At 44.1% G+C, this 20388-nt stretch overlaps 1 protein-coding gene across 1 annotated transcript in view; it reads right to left on the bottom strand.

Annotated features, from left to right (window-relative positions):
* Window positions 1-3937: 3937 nt before the first annotated feature.
* Window positions 3938-20388, bottom strand: part of ARHGAP31 (Rho GTPase activating protein 31) — a 125884-nt gene continuing 109433 nt past the window's right edge. The window contains exons 11-12 of the mRNA XM_032150106.2: window positions 14690-14970; window positions 3938-11246 (exon numbers count right to left, since the gene is read on the bottom strand). Of these exons, the coding sequence (XP_032005997.1) occupies window positions 8829-11246; window positions 14690-14970 (2699 nt within the window). The 3' untranslated portion in view covers window positions 3938-8828. The remainder of the gene's footprint in view (window positions 11247-14689; window positions 14971-20388) is intronic.

Raw genomic sequence — 20388 nt, forward strand, 5'->3', positions numbered from 1 at the left:
ACCCAAAGTAATCTATAAAGATTTAGTGCAATCCCTATCAAGATTCTAATGTCGTTTTTATAGAAATAGAAAAAATAATCCTAAAATTCACACAAAACCACAAACACCCCCAAATGGCCAAGGCAATCAAGCAAAAAGAACAAGCCTGGAGATGCCACACTACTTGATTTCAAACTGTGCTACAAAGCTATAACAATTGAAACAGTACAGTACTGGCAAAAATAGACCCATTGACAAATGGAATAGAGTAGGGAGTCCAGAAATGAACCCACACATGTACATCGGTTGATTTTACAAAAGTTCCAAGAATATCCAACGGGAAAAGAATGGTCTCTCTAATAGATGGTATTGGGAAAACTGGATATCCACATGCAGAAGAATGAAATTGAACTCTTATCTTACACCATATACAAAAATCAACCTAAAATAGGTTAAGAGATGTGAATGTAGGACCTGAAACTATAAAACCACCAACCCTGTCTCTACTAAAAATACCAAAAAAAAAAAAAAAATTAGCTGGGCATGGTGGTGGGCGCCTGTAGTCCCAGCTACTCAGAGAGGCTGAGGCAGGAGAATGGCGTGAACCCGGGAGGTGGAGCTTGCAGTGAGCCAAGATTGCGCCACTGCACTCCAGCCTGGGCGAAAGAGTGAGACTCCATCTGGAAAAAAAAAAAAGAAGAAGAAGAAGGAAACATATGAGGAAAACTACATGACATTGATCTGCGCAATGATTTTTTGGATTTGATCCAAAAAGCACAGGCAACAGAAGCAAAAACAGACAAATAGGATTACATCAAACTAAAAAGATTCTGCACCACAAAGGAAACAATTAACAGTGTTACAATTGGAAACAACTGCACCATAAAAGGGAACAATTAACAGGAAACAATGAACAGCAGAGACAACCTATAGATGGGGAGAAAATTTCTGCAAGTTATACACCCAATAGAGAGTTAATCTCCAAAATATATAAGGAGCTCAACTCAATTGTAAGAAAACAAAAACTGAATTAAAAAATAGGCAAGAGATCAAAGTAGACATTTTTTCAAGGAAGAACTGCAAATGGCCAATAGACATATGAAATATGGCTCAATATTGTTAATAGAGAAGTGCAAATTAAAACTACAACAAGAGATCACTACACTTTTCAGAATGAGTAGGATGGTAGTTACAGAGGCTGGGGAGGTGATGGTCAAAGTGTACAAAGTCTCAGAAGGAATATGGTCTTTTTTTAGTTCTATTGCACAGCATGGTGAATACAGTTAATACAGTATTACACATTTCAACATTGCTGACAATAAATTCCAAATGTTCTCACCACAAAAATTTTAACCAGTTCAATTTATTTAACATTATATTCATAAATCATATCAGTTTGTACCCCCAATAAAAGTATGCAATTATATACTTTCAATTTCCATGCAAGAGAAAATAGTGGTGAGGTGGGTCACCAGTATGAGGGTGGTAGAAGCAGCTATGGGCATAAATAAGATAGTGCAGGGAAAGCATATGAAGTGAAAAGGGAAAGGAGGACAGAATTCTGACAAATAATAGCTTTTAAGGAAACTTGTTTTAGGGAGACAGAGTCTTGCTCTATTGCCCAGGCTCAGGTGATTCTCCTACCTCAGCCTCCTGAGTACCTGGGATTACAGGCGTGTGCCACCAAGCCCAGCTAATTTTTTTGTTGTTGTTGTTAGAGATGGGGTCTTCCTGTGTTGCCCAGGCTGGTCTTGAATTCCTGGGCTCAAACAATCCTCTTGCCTTGGCCTCCCAAAGTGCTGGGATTGCAGGCATGAGCCACAGTGCCTGGCCAGGAAGAGGAACCTTTTAAGTGAACAAAGCTAAGAAAATGAGTGGCCCTGGAAGGAGGCAAAGCAGAAAGAGTTTCAAAAGAGGAATGATCAATAGGATCACATATAACAGGGAAGTCTAGAGACTGAGAAGTGAATGTTGGATTTGGATATTAGACTACTGGTGACATTAGCAAGAGAAATTTTAGTGGAGCTATGTGGGCCGAGGTCAGGCTGCCATTGGTCCAGAATAGTGAATTGTAATGAAGAAGTAGAAATTAAGCATTGATGACATTCATGACTCTTCCAAGAGCCTAGACACAAGGTGGTAAAGGTGGACAGAATTGAGGAAGACTTTTGTTTAAGATAGAATAGGCTTTGGCATGTTTATATGCTGAGGGATTAAAGATCAAAGAGGGCAAGGCTCAATACATAGGGAAGAATAGTGGATGACAGGAGACTGGGAACACAGAAGCCTGGGAGCTCTTGGAAAGAGGGGTAACACTTCCTCTGAACTAGAAGGAAGGTTAGGTACACACATATATGGGTAAGGGGAAATAGCAGTGGGAGCTTGAATAAAGATGTCTGATATTATAAACTTATGAAGCAATAACAGTTATTTGTGGGGAAGAAAGAGTTGTCTAGGAGAGAGTCAAGAATAGTGGAATAGCCATTGTGGGTTGTGGACTAGCCATTGAAGGTTTTGGAAATGAGGCTGCTCTTGAGGTGGTGGACCACAAATATCTAAAAGCTTTTATATTGTGGTTTTATTGTTTTCTCTGATCTAACCCACAGACACAGTTAAAGGGCAGAGATGTGTGATAACAGTCCAGGTTCCAGGTTGGAGGTTTGTCAAGCAGGTGTGGCTAAAGGCCTAGTGGTTAAGGGAGTTAATGGTCCTGGTGAGAACAGTGGGGATGATGCACCTTAAGTCTGCAAAGGCTAGGGAAGGAATTACGAAGTGTGGTGGGAGTGCTGTCTATCAGAGGAGGTTGTGGGGGCAGGCATGGTAATCTTGCACAAATACAAGGAATAAAGTAGTAAGGTTAGAGAAAGTTCTGAAAAAGGAAAATGAGAATTTAGGATCACAAAATTCTCTATTGTGAAATAGCCTGATGTGTAACCCTAGAAGCAAATGTTCAAAACTGAGTAGATGTAAAAAGCTGTAAGCAATTATGGCAAGGGTATTGGGTGGGCTTTACTCTAGAACACTGAAATCATCCAGGATGATGGTGGGACATGAGGTAGAAGGAAACAGAGAGATTGGTACCCAAGACTGGGGAATCTGGGACAGTAACTATAACCATGGCCACAGATGATAAAAGTTAAAATAGTTGGATCCATACATTTTGGTAATAAGGGATTTTTGTATAGGATGGGAAGAAGCAATGGTGCAGAAGCAGAAGTGAGGACCTGGGAGAACATCCTCTGACCGTTTGTACAAGTCTGCATAATATGGGCACGTAAGCACATGTTCAGCCTTTTGTGGAGGGAAGGAAGTGTTCTCACGCGAGTTTTCTTGAAGTCCAGGAAGTGGCAACAATATTCAGTGAAGAGACTGGGACTGCAGGGGAGTTTATAAGGAGAAAGTGACTCCAGAGAACATGGGAAAGACTGGAAGTGAGGGGAACTGTGTATTGGACTGGGGTTGGGGGAAGTTCAGGAGAAAAACCAAAGAGTGTGCAGATCGGGGAGTATATAGGAGAAAAAGGCATTTAGGGCAGTAGTGAAGGATAGCAGGAGCAGGCCTGAGTAGTGCAAGGTTCTAAATAGAAAGTTGTTGCCAAAATGGCAGTGTTTTCATCCCCTTGGCAATGAAAGGGGAAATATCACTACAAGTGTTTCACTGCAAATATCACTAGGTTGTGAACCTAGGTTGTATCATTGTTCACCTCCCCCTCCCCACCTTTTTGGTCATATATCTAACAGGATATATGCCAGGACAACAAATGTTTGCCTTTCCCCCTAGAGCATCATTAACATAATTACTCAAATAAGAGTCCCCTTTGATTGATTCAAGTAATAGAAAAGTTGAGTTCACATCTGTGCAGGTGGACCCATGTGCCTCCATAAGCTGTGGAGTTTTGAGAAGCAATGAGCTTTTATTCTTCTCATTTTTCATTATGATATCCTGGACTTATGCTGGGTTTCCTGAGTGACATGACTATGTGTTTGCAACAGTAAAAGGGTGAAGTTGCAGACATCTGGCAATTATTAGTATGTAAAATAACAAAAACAAGAAAAATGTACTGAAGCAAATCATCACGCACTTTTTCTGTGAGATCAAACATTGTAGTAACAAAAAATGACATCAAACAGAACAAACTAAAACAATGAGCCTGGTGCATATAATCTACTTTTCTGATTATTGATTTTGGTGACCCCATGTACTCCTCTAGCTCATAGTTCCGTCATAAGCATTATATTTTATATCATTTATTAGAGTATTTTTAAAGCATAACAATCTGTTTTAATTACACTTAAGTGTCTCTGGATAGTTTTAATATTTATATTTTTAATCAATAGAGTTACATCTTGATTATGTCTTTGGAAATGTATTTGTAGAGCTTAAAACACAGCTGAAATCATGTGGCTTTCCAATAGACTCCTTTGAAAAAGTGCTTTACTTTGCAGAATTATAAGCCAGAAAGTACTATGGCATTAAGTTATTGCAAAGCATTGTGATTTATCCAGTAAAACACATGGCTACAGACCTTGTAAGCTTCTTATATTTAGCTACATCCCCCTTACCCTCAGAGAAAAGTAATCTCTGCATTATTAATGTACCTCAAGATTACTAAATGATCTACACAGTAGCCAGCCAATGTGTGGTGGCCCCCAATTTTATGCTATCTGTACTGGCACTGATTTCAAGCAATCACCCTTCCACCATTGCCCCCTCCTCTCCATGCTTGGAAAGATGCTTGCTCCCTCTTCTGGCCTTGTTTTGCTAGGAAAGGTTTTGGTAATAGAGCACACATTCTTTGTCATGCCACATTTTGAGCTGACCTTCCTGCTGGACATGCCTAAAATCATACTCTTAGCAACACTTAACCCCGATTCATGTGGTCATCAGATTCGACTGGCCATGGTAGAATGTGGCCCAAATAAATCCTGATGGGACTGGACTTGCTGTGAACTTCTCCCACTCTAATACTGGACAAAATAATTGTATGCTCCCCAGTATCTCTTCATGCAGGAATGGAAGGCCTGTGTAGACAAGTGACTGACCCATCCAATTTTAGCCAAATGTGGTTATCATATGCCAAACACTGACAAGAACAATTTATCTTGAACAGTTTATCTTGGGGGCCTACTGCTTCATCATTAACTAGGAGTTAACCTGCTTTGTGATGACAGAAGTCTCTAAAATCCCCTTTTCAAGCACTATGGAATACTGATCTTACCTGGCTCATTTGCAGAGATCTCACACTTCACCAAACCAATTATGACCACATGAAACCTCCGAACTACTTATTCTAACCTAGTTGCCACTTTCCAGTTTTCTAAATCAAGCGAAGTTCTCAAACACCTGAGCGTCTCACTGAGATGTTCTATTGGATTTGCAATTGTGTTCAATTTGATTATTTGAAGTCAGTAGGTCACTTGAATACCATCAACTATCCTATTAAAAGATGCTGGTTGCCACACTTTTTTCCCCTTCTGCTTTCGTTTGGCAGCTTAATGGTTCTCAACCTTGCTCCTGGTTGTTTATGGGGGTATTTTATTTGCTGCCATCCCTCCCCCTTTTTCACTAGACTCTTGAATGATTTGGGAGTGCTAAGGTACCCAGTGCACTATTACTAAGCTCCTGATAAATATTTGCTGAGGATGATGATATTTACATTTTTAATGTCTTCAGAGTCTAGAATTTTGACTTGGACAATATTTTGAATTTTAGGGTTTAGATTAGGTTAGGTGTCTTAATGGGGTTCTTGTTCAGATTTCTTCATATTCCAAGTGTAGTAGAAAATATAGGTTACTATTTTCTTAAGCAACCACTAATGCTGAAAGAAAACATCAGTACATGCATGCGTTTCACTTCAAATTCATCATTTAACATCAGCCACCCCCATTTTGAGGACTGATAGCTGATTTGAAGGAGCCCTCTGAGAATTTGATTCCATAGTCCTTTCTAGGGCACCAGGTAAATCCTCCTAAAAACAGCAGCTCCTGTTCTCTCCCTCTCCTGAATGGAAGCAGACTATCTGATTCCCATCCAGCCATTCTCAGGGAGTTCATTTTTCAGAGACTCAAATGAGTGGTGAAATAGGTAATCCCAGAGCATTTGGGGGAACAATTTGTGGGGGGGAATATGAGTTTTCTTTCTTTAGAATGGAATTTCATCAGTGCCAGGCTAGCCCAGACCACAGGAAGTTTACGAATGCCTTTGTGATGGCTGGCAGGCTGGGCGAGAGTCAAAGTGGAGGTCCGCACTTGAGCAGCAGGACACTGGCTGAGAAGGTGAGTCAGCTTCTAAGGCCTTTTGGACTTGACTAGCAAGGAAAGCTGAGAGTAGGGACTATCTCAGCTGTCAGTGTGTCTCATGATGACATCCACAGAATTGTGTTCCTGAAGGTGATGCTATAAATGTCAGAGTCTAAAAGATCTTGCAACCATTTTATAAATCCACACAGGCACCTCAACCCTTAGAACTGAAGTCACTTGTTAATATGTAAATGGTGGCTTCTCAGTCTATCCTCAAATAAAAATATATCTTATAAATGTTACCAAACATTTAAAATAATCATAAAATAGTTTACATACTTCATTATTTGGCTCAGAGTTCTGATGGTGAAGCAAAGTGCAGCTCTTTCCCTCCCTCTCATTCTAACTGGAACATGGTCCTTATCAAAGCACCGACACCGCAGGAGCACTGAGGCTGACATAAAACCTGTCTGACACATTTTCTGATAAGGCAGGAATGTACTTTTCAGGTCTCTTGAACATGGCCTTTCTCATCTGTCACCACTATATTTCTTCACTTTACTGGCCTAGGGGAAAAATACTATATTCTAGGACTTTTCTTACAGGTTCATATCTCATTGGCTGTTGGTTCAATGTCTTGCTCACCCAATGAGAAGGCCAAAACGCTGATGAAAGGCCTTGCTCACTCAGTGCTCTCAGAAGGCAGAACTCATCAGCTGACTTGCCAGTCACCCTCGCCACAGACACTGGCTTAAAAGGTACAGAACCAGATTTCAAAACTGTTTGTAAGGCTTATTGGAGGGGAGGGAGGGAGAGAGAGGGAGGAGAGAGAGAGAGAGAGAGAGGGAGAGAGGAGTATGTATCTGTTGCAGGGCATCAGCTCCCAATTTCTCACTGGAGGAGGTGACTTCATCCCAGCCCCCACTAAGCCCAGAACCAGCCTTGGTTGTGATGCCTACCCAGAGGTACTACCAGCCCTTAGAGAAATTTCTGCAATGACTGAGCTTCTGGACAGAATTCGGTCAGGCTTGAACCCGAGAAGAGATGCCCCGTGAAGTCCTTTTTTGGGCAGCACCAAAAATCTGCCAGCAGGTTTATTAGTTCTCCTTTCTCTCGCCAGCTGGAAAGGAAAGAACCATTGAAAGTTATAAATAACTGAAAAGAAAATCAGATTGGTTTATTGCTTCTGCTTGTATACAGAGTTGAAGAGTAAGTTTGAGTGAGTGCCTGGAGTGGGTGGTGGATGAGGGGAATTATGGAAGAGAGAGGGGTTCTTCAAGTCTGTTATTTTTCAAGAGATGGGGTCTCGCTGTGTTGCCCAGGCTGGTCTTGAACTCCTGGGCTCAAGCAATCCACCCATCTCAGCCTCCCAAAGTGTTGGGATTACAGATGTGAGGCACCGCACCTGGCCTCAAATCTGTTCTTGAGCAGTAGAGAGGAAAGGAGAAAGGAAGGGACCCATTGGCTAAAATAAAATACATTTTTAAGGACAACTCTCAGTGAGTGGTTGTGATGGCCACACCCTGCTAGGGCTCTTCCCTCGCCTCCTGGAGCCCCTCCCTTCATCCTCTCCTGTACTGCTGGGCCCAGCCTAGTGTGGAAGAAGAGTAAAGCTGAGCTAGAAGTATTTTCTGCTGGTGCCCCACCAATTTAAACACATTAAATTTGGAGTGTAGTTCTCCCTTTGTATGAGGCTGTTATCTATGATGACATCCTGTTCTTGAACTCTGATACTGTAAAGAAAGCAGATGCCTTCACTTCACGATTGCATACCTAAATGAAGATTTAGTACATTTCATTATGGTAATCCTCGGCTCAGCCTCCACCCTGCGTAGCTACTGGATTTATAAATTACAGTCCAGTATAGTGGCAGTTGGAGTCCCAAATTACTAAAAGCCAGAGCCAGGAAATCTTCTTGGATTGTGCCAGTCTCAGAGTTTGCTCTTGATTCTGATTTTCTATGCTGGTATATGGAAATCATCTTGGACAGGTCTCCAGGGATTCCAGGGAAAGAGCATGGGTAAGAGTGGCTAAGCTTACCCACTTGGATATCTAAGTGCATGTTAGTTTGCATTTCCAAATCCGCTTCTAATTTGGATAGTACACTTTACAAAGCTTATTAGAAAACTGGTCTAAAAGAACACATTTGAAAGAGCATTAAAAAGCACGAAGAGGAGGCCTTCTAACCCCAATAGCAACATTTTGAGGTTTGACACAGTAAGAGATTTTTCTTTCTTTCAAAGAACATTATTTCTTTCTTTCAAAGGACAGCCAGCTCTCAAGAGTAATAGATAATAGCAATAGGGGAGCAATCCAACTCACATACAAGCTCCAAAGTTCATTGGAGGCAAGCATTCCATCCTCTCCCCTTACCTAACATTCTCTCACTTGCTCACATAGACTTAACTAAATTTCATCTCTCATTTTTCCCTTGACCACTCTTCTAGCAAATGGACTAATTAATAAGTGGTCAAAAGGCTGAAGAAAGAGAAGTCAGAGGCCACAATAGGCCCAAATTTGATAACCTGTGCCTGGAATATGGCAAGCTGGCCCTGTAATAACTTCCAGATGAATCACGGTTTTTTTCAGACACCAGCAGGTGAACTGAAATCATTCTATTTGCCTCCCACTTCTTCCATCCAGAATTACTGATCTCCGCTGAGGCTGGTAAAAACAGCTGGCTGAGGTCTCTAGTCTCTGGCCATTCTTAGGGATGGTCATTTTATTCCTAAGTGTAACCCCTTCTGGTGTGACCCATGTGTTTTCTGCCAACTCTCCACAAAGAAGGCCAGGGGAAACTGTCTGGGTGGGACTTCTGATAGGGGACAGCAGGACCTTGGAATCTGTCACTGTGGATGAGGGGGGCAGGTGGTCCATAATGGGGAAAGGAGGACTGAATAAGATTAGGCTCTGAGGTCTTCCTGGCCTTGACCTGTGGAAAGGCTTAGAACCCCCAGATGGTCGCTCTAGTTTTGAAGAAAGAAGGTTGTCCCCAGACGGCTCTGTCTCTGACATGCGTTTTCTGCATTGCACTGTTGCATCCTGGGTGGAGAGCAGGTTAGACGAGCCTGGTTCTGGAGAAAGGGTGGGTCCCTCGCACATGCAGGGTGCAGTGGCATCCACTGGTGAGGACTTAATGGCTCCGGGATCTTGCTTTGGTTTTTCTTCCTTTGGGCTTTCCAGGGAGGAGGGAGAATCATCTTTGGCAGGTTTCTGAGTGGTCCCACTGGTTGAGCTGGGTTCCTCCTGGCTCCTCTCCAGAGGCTGAACCCCATTCTCCCCTGAGCTCTGAGAGGGCAGGGGCTGTGGGATCTGGGTGTACTGAATCTTGGGAGGGATGACTGGGACCGCCCTGGCCTGGCACATTTTGACCATGAAGGAGGTTCTCACAGCTGACACACTCACAGGAGCTGAGTTACGGCGGCCTGTCAGTGCATGAGCAACAATGTCCAGGTCCTGGGGGTCCTGGGGGTCCTGGGAGTAAACGCTCCAGGGGTCTGCTTTACAGTAAGATGAGGTCATCCATGTGACCTTTGGGTCTCCTGGCTCAGAGACCTGCATTCCAGGTGAACTAAAAGAGGCCACGTTCTCAAACCAGAAGAGGTCAGCAATGGGAATGGCAGGGTCCAAGTTGAGGGAAGAAGGCCTGTTTTTCCCTTTTGGGGGCCCACAATCTGTGCTCTTTAGCTGTAACTTTGCGGGGTGCTCTCCAGGCGAAGGGCTGTCCTGCACGCTGGGTGAACTCTCCTTGCTGCTCTCTGGCCCAGGAACACCACCTTGCCTAATCTGTGGACTGCTGTGCCCCAGGTGTGTCCCCAGCTCCTTTCCCTCTGCTAGGCTGATGGGGCTGGTTTCTGCTGGCTTGGGTTGCACACCACTTGGTCCCTTCTGGTTGGGAGGAGCCTCTGCCCCTTTCAGGCCAGAGAACTCTCTGAAGGACCTCAGAGCTTTCTCATCCCATCCAGTAATCTCTCTCCTGGGTGCCTGGGGCTGAAGAGGGTCAGAATTCCTCTGTGTTTCAAGATTAGCACAGCTGCTGGAGGAGGGAACCTCAAGAGTCCACTGGCTTTTAACCGTGGGTTTGCTATCTAGAGAATGGCTCTGGCGAAGGCTGGGCCTGTGGGAAAGCCTCTTCTCCAACTGGTGACCGTGAAGGCCCTGTACCTGGGCCTCGTGCGCATCTTTCAGGGTGGGAGAGTGAAGGGGACTCGTCACCCACTGGGGTTCCTCCCAGGGCTCCACCATCTCCAGGCCATGCTGGGCAATGTCTGTCACAGTGTCATCTTCATCACAGTCTGAAGGCTCCTGTACTGAATGGGTTACATCCTCCTCTTCTTGTGAGACGATCTCAACCTCCCTCGTTGGGCTTGGAAAACCACAGCCTTTCCCCTCGGAAGCAGCATTCTTTGAATTTTGCTTGTCACTGTGTCTTGGGGTTGCCTCCTCTCCCTGACAGAGGCTGGAGATCTCAGGGCTGTCTTGGGACTTCAGCTGGTCTATGTAGAGATCTGTCCTCAATTTCCTGGATGAGTCTTCTCTCTCCGGGCTGCCCTTTGAAAGCAGGACTGGAGGTGACTCCTCCAGAGGAGTTGGAGGGGGAGGAGCAGGTGGGAGTGGAGGAGACAGATTCCCTGGGCCTCCTACTTCCGCTGTTGCTTGTGGAGATGCCTTCTCAAAAGGAACTATTTCCAGAGGAGCCAGGCTGGCAAGGTCTGGGTGCAGGCCCTCCTCAGGCACCGGCTTCTCTCTGCTGGCTGCTGTGGAAGCCCCCTGTGTGCTCTGATTGGCTGGATCCCTAGTCCACACCTCCAGAGGGGCGGAGACTGGAGCAGGGAAGGAGCCACAAGGCAAGCTCCCAGGAGGCTCTGGGGGAATAAAGGGCCCCAGACTCGACTCGAGAATAGGCTGAATTGGGCTGGTCTTCAGAGAAGGAGGTGGCAACGATAAGAGCTCCTCCTCAGATTCAACGATTTTCAGCTCCTGTTGAATCTCAGGCCAGATCAGGGCATTGACCAGATCATCTTCATCCTGAAAAACATCAATAAACTGATTGTCTTAGAACCAAGTACTCTGGGTGCTGACATCAGCGTTTCCAGTGAGAGGGAAGGGATTCATAGCGTCGGCCTGTGCCAGTTCAGCAAATACAGGATGCAGCACCGATAATACCTGTGGCTATCTGAGTGCTCACCACGCACCATCACATACTTTAGCTGTATCTTGTGTAATTTTCCCAGCTACTCTAGGAGATAAACACTACTATAATTACTCCCATTTTATAAATGAGAGGTCTAGGTTCAAATAGGTTAAACAATTTACCTAAGTCATACAGCAGCACACCAGGATTGAAATCCAGTTCTGTCTACACCAGAACCTAAGTACCTAATCTCTATGCACTGTTGCCTTATAAAACAACAAAAACCCTGGTCTCGTTTAACTTCAGGTTCACTAGAAGGCACACAAGAATGAGAGTCTTCCAGTGGAATGAAAATGTTAAGTCTTACCCTGACACCTGCTTTCCAAATAAGTAAATATAGTTCTTTTTTAATTTTTTTTTTTTTTTTGAGACAGAGTCTTGCATTATCATCTGGGCTGGAGTGCAATGGTGTGATCTCAGCTCACTGCAACCTCTGCCTCCTGGGTTCACACGATTCTCCTGCCTCAGCCTCCCAAGTAGCTCGGATTACAGGTGCACACCACCACGCCTGGCTAATTTTTTGTATTTTTAGTAGAGATGGGGTTTCACTATATTGGCCAGACTGGTCTCAAACTCCTGACCTCGTGATCCACCCACCTTGGCCTCCCAAAGTGCTGGGATTAACAGGTGTGAGCCACCATGCCCGGCCTTTAATGTTATTTTTTTGAGACAGAGTCTCGCTCTATTGCCCTGGATGGAGTGCAGTGGCGTGATCTCGGCTCACTGTAGCTTCCACCTCCTGGGTTCAAGCAATTCTCCTGCCTCAGCCCCCCAAGTAACTGGGATTACAGGCATGTGCCACCATACCTGGCTAATTTTGTATTTTTAGTAGGGATGGGGTTTCACCATGTTGGCCTGGCTGGTCACAAACTCCTGACCTCAGGTGATCCACCCGCCTCAACCTCCCAAAGTGCTTCGAAAGGTGTGAGCCACCATGCCTGGCCCAGTTTCTTTCATTTCTTGCCTCAAGGCCTAATTCTGTCCCAGGGCAAGGCAGCTGGGGGACGAATCTCCATCCTGGGATGGCACAGGCCTTTGTGAAAGTAATTTTTGCTGCTGACCTCTTGTCCCTTCTCACCTAGCTCTAATCACTTGTTTCATATTACAGTTACTTTAATGCTTGTCTTATTATTCCCAATGGACTGTGAGCTTCTTGAGGTGAGGATTATGTTTATTCATCTTTGATTCATCAAGGCCAAAAGGTGCCCGGTATACTGTGAATGTGGGCTCAATAAAGGGTCTGCTGAACTGTAATGGATTCAGTGTTTTCTTTTGGATTATTTCTTTCACATATCTCTGTGGGATTACTTTGTCAAAATTAATCTGCTTCTACCACACTGCATTTATTTGTGAACATTTCTATTTTGCCTACTAGACTGTGCTCTCCTTCAGAGCCAGGACAGCCTCATCTCTTTACTCTCCTCAGCACCTACATTAACTGAGTTCTTACTAAGAAATCAATACTAAGAAACCATAAATTTAGATGAACAAATGAATATCTAAATTCCCTTCCACTTCACTCTGCCCTCTCAGTAAGCGGACCCACAGTGCATCTTTTTGCTCAAACCAGAAACCTATAAGGTGCCTTTGACGTTTCCTTCTTTCTCAGCCTTTATCTAATCCTTCAACAAGTCCTGTCCATTCTACCTTCTAAATAGTGATTGTAGCCCTTCATTTCTATCCCCATGGCCCCACACTAGTCTACACCTCCAGCTTTTCTCTCCTGGCTTACCACATACTCCCTCCTGATGCATTTGTGCCTCCTTTCTTCAAGCCATTCTCCACACAGAATAGAATGACCCATTAAAGACAAAATTCTGAACACCTCATATGCTTTCCCATTGCCCTTAGGTTAAACCCCAAATCCCTTCCAAGAAGTCCTGGCTCCTGCATCCCTCTGAGTCTCACTTTCTCCTGCCCAGCTATCCCAGCCTTGCTCCCATTCCTTGAATGGGAATGCTCTTTTCTACGTTGGATTCATGGCACATCTTATTCTTTCTGCCTGGAGGTCTCTTCTTTCCTAGTCCACCCACTGCCCCTTTCTTCCATCTAAGTTATCTGCCTAAATATGCACTCTACAGAGAAGCTTTCCCTGACCCTTGTGGCATGCCTCCTCCCTCTGACTAGGTTGGGTCCTCTTGCTATGTGCTCCCATGCACTCCATGCTTCCATAGCACCCCGGGTATTACTTGTTCAATCTTTCCCCAACTAGGCTGTTAGCTCCAAGAAGGCAGGGATGGTTAAAGCCTTGTTCACTACAGTGATGCCAGTGTCTGGCACAAAGTTCATGTTAAATACATGTTTTGAATGAATGAATGAATGAACTGATGTCTTTACTTGTTTCCTTGAATCCACCCGGTTCTCTTTTCAGCACTAACTTTACCTGCTTCTCAAAGCAATGTCATTCGTTCCTACAGGGTCCTCCCTGTAATAATTCAATCAATCCCCATATGAATCTCTTCATCTTTCCCCGTCAACAAATGCAAATATATCTTATAGAGACCCTAGCTCAGCCATCCTGAGGCCTCCATGGCACTCCACTCTGCCCTAACTCCCAGCACATGATTCTTTTGTGCACATCCTGAAAATCAAGACTCTGGAAGCAAGTTCAAAGGCATCCTCCTTTCTGGTACTCTCCTCTGGTCACAGAGCTGCCTCTCAAATGCAGGACTCTTCCTTGGGTATCCCTGGAAAACCTCCTCACACTTTCTATGGAAGGACATTCCATAAAAACCTTCTTGGAAAATTCCACCTCTAAAAGGTAGACAAGGTTTAGTCAGCTCCAGCATTGTATTTTAACTTCTCCAGAGCCCATGGAAGGAAAGAATGGATCCTGGAAATATTTATTGTTTTGGAAATAAGTGTAGACAACTGCCCATCCAGGACATCTGGAAGAAGAAGGCTGGACTCTGTGAATGATCATGATATTTGGGACTGGGGTATGACAAGCAGGTCTTGTGCTGCTTCTGGGATTGAATGTCATTACATTCCAAGGACATGTTACTGGCTTATGGTGACATCAGGTCAGGAATATTTAGAGTTGAGTCTGTATTAGGGAATCTGAACAGGATGTTTCCCCCCCATCACTGCAGGACTTCTGAAAAGTCTACTGCAAAACAAATCTCAGACCTTCATTAGAAGTTTGTCTCTTAAAGTCCCTTTGGCAGAAACTGATTTTTCAAAAAAAATTTTTTTTTCAATTTACTTTAAATTTTACCAAGAGCCCTTGGGAAAAAATAACTCCACCTGGCTGGAGCAGGTGGAGAGTGCAACTTACTATCTCATGGAGAAGCACAGCTTTGGCTGTGGCCCTGGGGCTCTCCTGCAGCGTGCTGGACTCCATCTCACCAGCCTCTCGTCCCTCCTCCACCACCTTCTCCGGATTTGGCCTCTTCTCTAATTCATTTGAATGTTGAGAGCTCAAGGAGATTTCTGGGGTTTTCTTCTCCTCCAGGTGGGCGCCTGGCTCCTGGGACAGGCCTTTGCTGCATTCCACTGTCCCAGGTGCTTCAGGTACAGGCTTGGCATCCTCAAGACCTGCCTTCTTAGGTACAGAAGCTGCAGTGAAAATCAGAGTTATCAGTTAAAGGAGACTTCATTTCAAAAGAGACTGTTCCCAACACAGTCACTGTCCTGTCTCCTGGCCCTGTTTCAGAAGGATGAAGGGAATTCCCTCAGCTCACCACCCCTTGCATTTACTCTTTTCTCCTAGCAATGTCCTGGCCTGAGTTCCCAGAGTTACAGATTGTCAGAGAAGGAAGGGACCTCAAAGATCACCTAGTCCAGTGGTTCTCAGCCAGGGACCATCTTGCTCCTACCGTTTTCTTCTTCCATTTGGCAATGTCTGGAGACATTTTTTGGTTGCCACAACATTGGGGAGGGGTGAATGCTACTGGCATCTAGTGGATAGAAGCCAGGGATGCTGCTAAATATCCTCCAGTGCACAGAACCTGTCCCATGACAAAGACTTATCCAGTCTAAAATGTCAGTAGTGCTGAAGTTGAGACACCATGCTCTATCCCAGTCTCTGACTTCTCAAATAACTAGTCAGACTTTGAGAAGTCTATCTAGGTGCCCAAGGTTACAAAAATCTATTATTCACATCTTGCTTCTTATAATTATGATTAACAACTTCCTGTGTGACTCTTCCCAGGGGTTATCTCCTGTCAGTTTGGATCTATCCAAAGTGATTAAGCTCTGTTCTTAAACATCTACGAGATCAGGAAGAAGCAGGCAGATCTCGTTTGGCCTCTATTGCTTTGCATGAAGGAAAGCCCCATTTCTTTGCATAAAGCTGTTTCCACACTCTGGATTAAAGACTGAGTGAGTACTCAGGACTGTGCTCGGCACATAGCAGGCCCTCAAGAAAAATTACCATTTACAGTAGTATTAAAGAAACCTGGGTTCAAATGCTAATATCTCAACGAATCTTGTAATCTTGGTACAAAGGCATCATAAGACTTGCTTTTCAGGGCTGATGTGAGGATAAAGTAGACAATGGAGACAAAGCATATAGCAGTGTCTGGCACACAGCACAAGCTCAGAAAAGTTTGTTGATTAAGATTGGTTAAGACCAAACCACTCATTGCCATTGTTTACGCTGGTGTCTTAACTCTGAGGTGTCTCACCGCAAGGCCAACCCAGCAACTCAGATCTAGTGACAGCATCCTGATGTCTGAACTAAAATGCTTCAGAATTCATGACAGTGGTATTTCCTTTTGCCCGTCACTTTGCAGGCTTATTTCCTGAAATTCAATTTTATCTTTGAATATGTAAAATATTTACAGAGTTCAAAAGTTAAAACTACAGGTCATTCCTTGGTGTCCATGGAGCGACTGGTTCCAGGACCTCCCCCCAGTACCAAAATCCATGTGTGCTCAAGTCCCTGGTATAAAATGGCATACATAGTATTTGCATATAACCTATGCACATCTTTTTGTTTTAAATCTTCTCTAGGTTGCTTATAATATGTAATACACTGTAAATGCCATGCAAATAGCTGTTATACTGTATTGTTTAAGAAATAATGGCAAGAATAAAATCTGTACATGTTTAGTACAGATGCAATTTTTTATTCTGGAGATTTTTGATCTGTGGTTGGTTCAATCCATGGATGTGGAACCTTTGACTGTCGGGGGCCCACTGTATATAAAAAGGCCTCTTCTTGCTGGCCCAGCCACATATCTGCTATTCTACCAGTCCCCCTGCCAGGCCTTGCACGCTTCTGCTCTGGTCCTCCCTGTGGTTGCAGTCCAACCCATTCTTCAAGACAAACCTAACAACACCTCTTTCAAGGCTTCCCAGACCAACCTCTCCTTGGTCACCCACCATGTGTTTATTCCTGTTGCTTCTGGTTTGTTCCACACTCCCACTGTCTCTTACAGATAACTACTTTTATTAGTTTATTGGTTTATTCTGCCAGAATTTATTTTTGCATATTTAAACAGATACTTGTATATATTTTTGTTTCCCATCCTTAGTACACAAAATACACTATGTGATACAGATTGTTGTTTGCTTTACATTTTCTCACTTAACATATCCTGAACCAAGCCCATGCCATGTTAGTAGAGAGGGAGATTAGTCATTTTTTTTTCTTTTTTTTTGAAACGGAGTCTCACTCTGTCGCCCAGGCTGGAGTGCAGTGGTGCGATCTCAGCTCGCTGCAATCTCCGCCTCCTGGGTTCAAGCGATTCTCCTGCCTCAACTTCCCTAGTAGCTGGGACTACAGATGCCTGCCACTGCACCTGTCTAATTTTTGTATTTTTTAGCAGAGACAGGCTTTCATCATGTTGGCCAGGCTGGTCTCAAACCCCTGACCTCAGGTGATCCACCCGCCCTGGCCTCCCAAAGTGCTGGGATTACAGATGTGAGCCATCGCGCCCGGCCTGATCATTCTTTATGATGTGGCCTAGTTTGGGTTTCCTTCAAAGCAGATCCTGAAACAGGGTCCTAGTAGCAGGTGGCTTATTTAGAAGGTGGTCCCAGGAAGCAGAAATGAGAAAGTGAGAGGGACGGAGGAAAAGTCAATAAAGAGTATTTTGTTGATTTGGTTCCCATTTTCAGCAACTGGGACTCAATCCCTGGTAACCCTAAGAAGCACTATGTAGAATGTGCCCCACAACAATCCCACCAAACGATGAGAAGGTGAGTCATTTATCCACCGATTCCTGGCTTGTATTACTTGAGAGCTACCCCAGTTAATTCTCCATGCTTCTGGGCTGCCCCACGCAAAGGCTGAGTGAGCCAATCCCTTCATAAAATGCTCTGAGGCAGAAAACCAGAAACGCAAGGCAGACATCTGAGACAGGTGTCTTTCATGTGCACAGAAACTGTCCCCGACAGATGTGCAGGAGTTTGGGGGAATGTGGTGCAAGGCTCACAAAGCTATGGACTCTATAGAACTTCACTGTGTGGATGCACCCTAGTTATTCAACCAGACCCCTAAAGGGGGGCATTTGGGTTGTTTCCAGTCCTTTGCTATTACAAATAATGCCATGATGTGCAAACATTATTTTGTATTTATGCATCCATTTATTTAAGATAAATTCTTAGAAGTGAAACTTTTGGGTGAAAGGGTAAATGCATCCGTAATTTTTAAACATATATTTTTTAACATTCTCCTAAAATCTAGTAGTTGGAGGACTTGCCAGTGTCCCTTTTTGTAGAGCTTCTTTCCATTGACCATGACCATTAATATGCACTCCTGTGTGAGGTGTGGAGGAAGGGCCCGCGCTAACCATGAGTTTGTACCTATCACTCACTCCCTTGCTGAAAACCCTCAATGGCTCCCTATTGCCTCCATTATGGCATGCGAAGCCCATCTCACTGTGGCCCAGCCACATGTCCTCTCTTCTCCCACTCCCCTAACAGGCCTTGTTCTCCCCTGCTTTGGTCCTCCCTGTGATTCCAATTGAATCCATTCCTCAAGACATAAACCTAACATCTCTTTGTAGCTTTCTCATACCATGTCCCTTAGCACTCAGTGTTATTATCTATGTGCTGCACGGTCCTCAGGTTACCATGATCTCTTTTCAGGTACATGGCTTCTACCCTTGGGTAAGTTCTTCAGAACAGAGGCAGTATCTATTCCTAAAAATTACCTGAAAATCTCCAACAAATTTTTGTTGGCTGACAGATTTGGTGGCCACTTCTAAACTACAAGAAATCTCTATAGCTCAAAAGGGAAGGGCATTGTCACGTTCCCAGCATGTGACACATTATACACAAAGCGGGTGACCATAGAGGCAGAGATTGATAATCGTTACCCAATATCTATCCTCTTCTTTATTTGGAGCTAGAACCTCCCCCACCCCCCAAGTTTTAGCTGGACACATGGCTTTCCATCTAGTGATATTTCTCAGCCTCCTGAGGGTAGTGTGGCTATGTGAAATACGTTTGGCAGATGGGAGGCAGTGGAAATGATGTGTGCAGCTTCTAGGTGACATCCTTAAGTGGAAGCTGCTTGGCTTCTTCCTCTAGCCCTTTCCCATGGGTGGGAATGTGACTGTGGGGGTGTTGAGCCTACTCTGACCATGCAGACAAGGACAACACCCCTGGGTATGGCTGAAGGAGCCTGGAACCCCAGATCTCCTGGATCACAGTCACCTTATTCTGGACTTGTGTGTAAGACAGAAATAAAATTTGAGCCGCTGTATTTTTGATTTTCTATATTATAGCAGCTTAGCCTGTACCTTAACTAATAGAATCAACTAATGAGTTTATAAGGTAGGCTTGCTCCTGATTAAAAAAAAATAGGGCAAAACAAATTTTTATAGGTGTTACAGAATCATATTTCAGATGCACTAAAATAGAACTAAGAGAATTCTATTGTAAGTTCTTTAGTAAAGGAATGAGGCAACTCCTAATATCTCTTAGGGAAATTCTGGATTTTCATTTGTCTAGTTTCTGTAAAGCTATATGTTTATTCTGATCTTCCTTAACAAGCATTTCTAGAAGCGAATGCAGAGAGTGTCAGTTGTAATTTTTAAACCAGCCCATAAGCTCATCCTTCACTTTCAGAAGGATTCGGTTTGTTGTTCTTTCTCCCCACCGGCTGAGGATGAGGTTAGCAGGACATGCTCTTGAATCAGGTAAAAGTCAGATAATCAACCATGATGATTACATTGATTAATCCTTCAATTTTTTCATTCAGAGTAATCAGTATTTACAATCATTTAACTTTAGTTAAAATGCACTACTTACTCGGTATCTCTACGCTTTGGGTCACACTGGAATTTCACTTAGATTGGCCAAAAGTGGGAGAGTTGGTTTGACCAGAGCAACTAAAAGTTTAATTGGGTAACCTGGAAAATTGCCTTAATTCTTTTGCTTTTGCCCCCTGCTACTGCACAACAGAAAGAAAAATATTTAATTAATGAAGGTGAAGTTCTCCACATGGAATAATCATGGAAGAAGATAAGACACTGAAGTTAGCCTCACCCCGTCAGAGAGCAGGGTGAGGGGACCTGTTGCCCCTGAGCTTTTCAGCAGCCCCCTTCCACCCTCAGTCTCGGATCTGCATGGCTGCCTTCCACAAGGCCCCTCTTTCTGCCCTGATTGCCCATTGGCCGCAGGTAGGAAGGCAGGCTGGAGTCTCCATTAGTGTCTTTCCCACACCAACTTAATACAAAATGGGTATTCTTATTTATAGAGAGGAGAGAGGGGGGAAAATGGATAACAGACTGTCTCTAAAAGACCCCATGGGGCCCAGAGACCCACTCTTGCAGAGAGGATAACAAATCTCACAAAAGCCTTTGGAAACACTGTTTGCCTCAAAGCCTTCACTCCCTCCCCTATCCCTCATCCTGCTGCACCCACGCCAGCCCATGACACCGTTTTCCAGACAAGGCATCACTTGATCCCCCGAGATTTGCTCATCTGTGTACCCATCCTGAAAGGAAATGGGAGGAAGGGACTAATATTTACTCACATCTGCTGTGAGCCAAACTATGGACAGGTATTTTATGGACATTT

The sequence above is a fragment of the Hylobates moloch genome, unplaced genomic scaffold, assembly GCF_009828535.3.
Source record: "Hylobates moloch isolate HMO894 unplaced genomic scaffold, HMol_V3 SCAFFOLD_4, whole genome shotgun sequence".
Lineage (NCBI taxonomy): Eukaryota > Metazoa > Chordata > Mammalia > Primates > Hylobatidae > Hylobates > Hylobates moloch.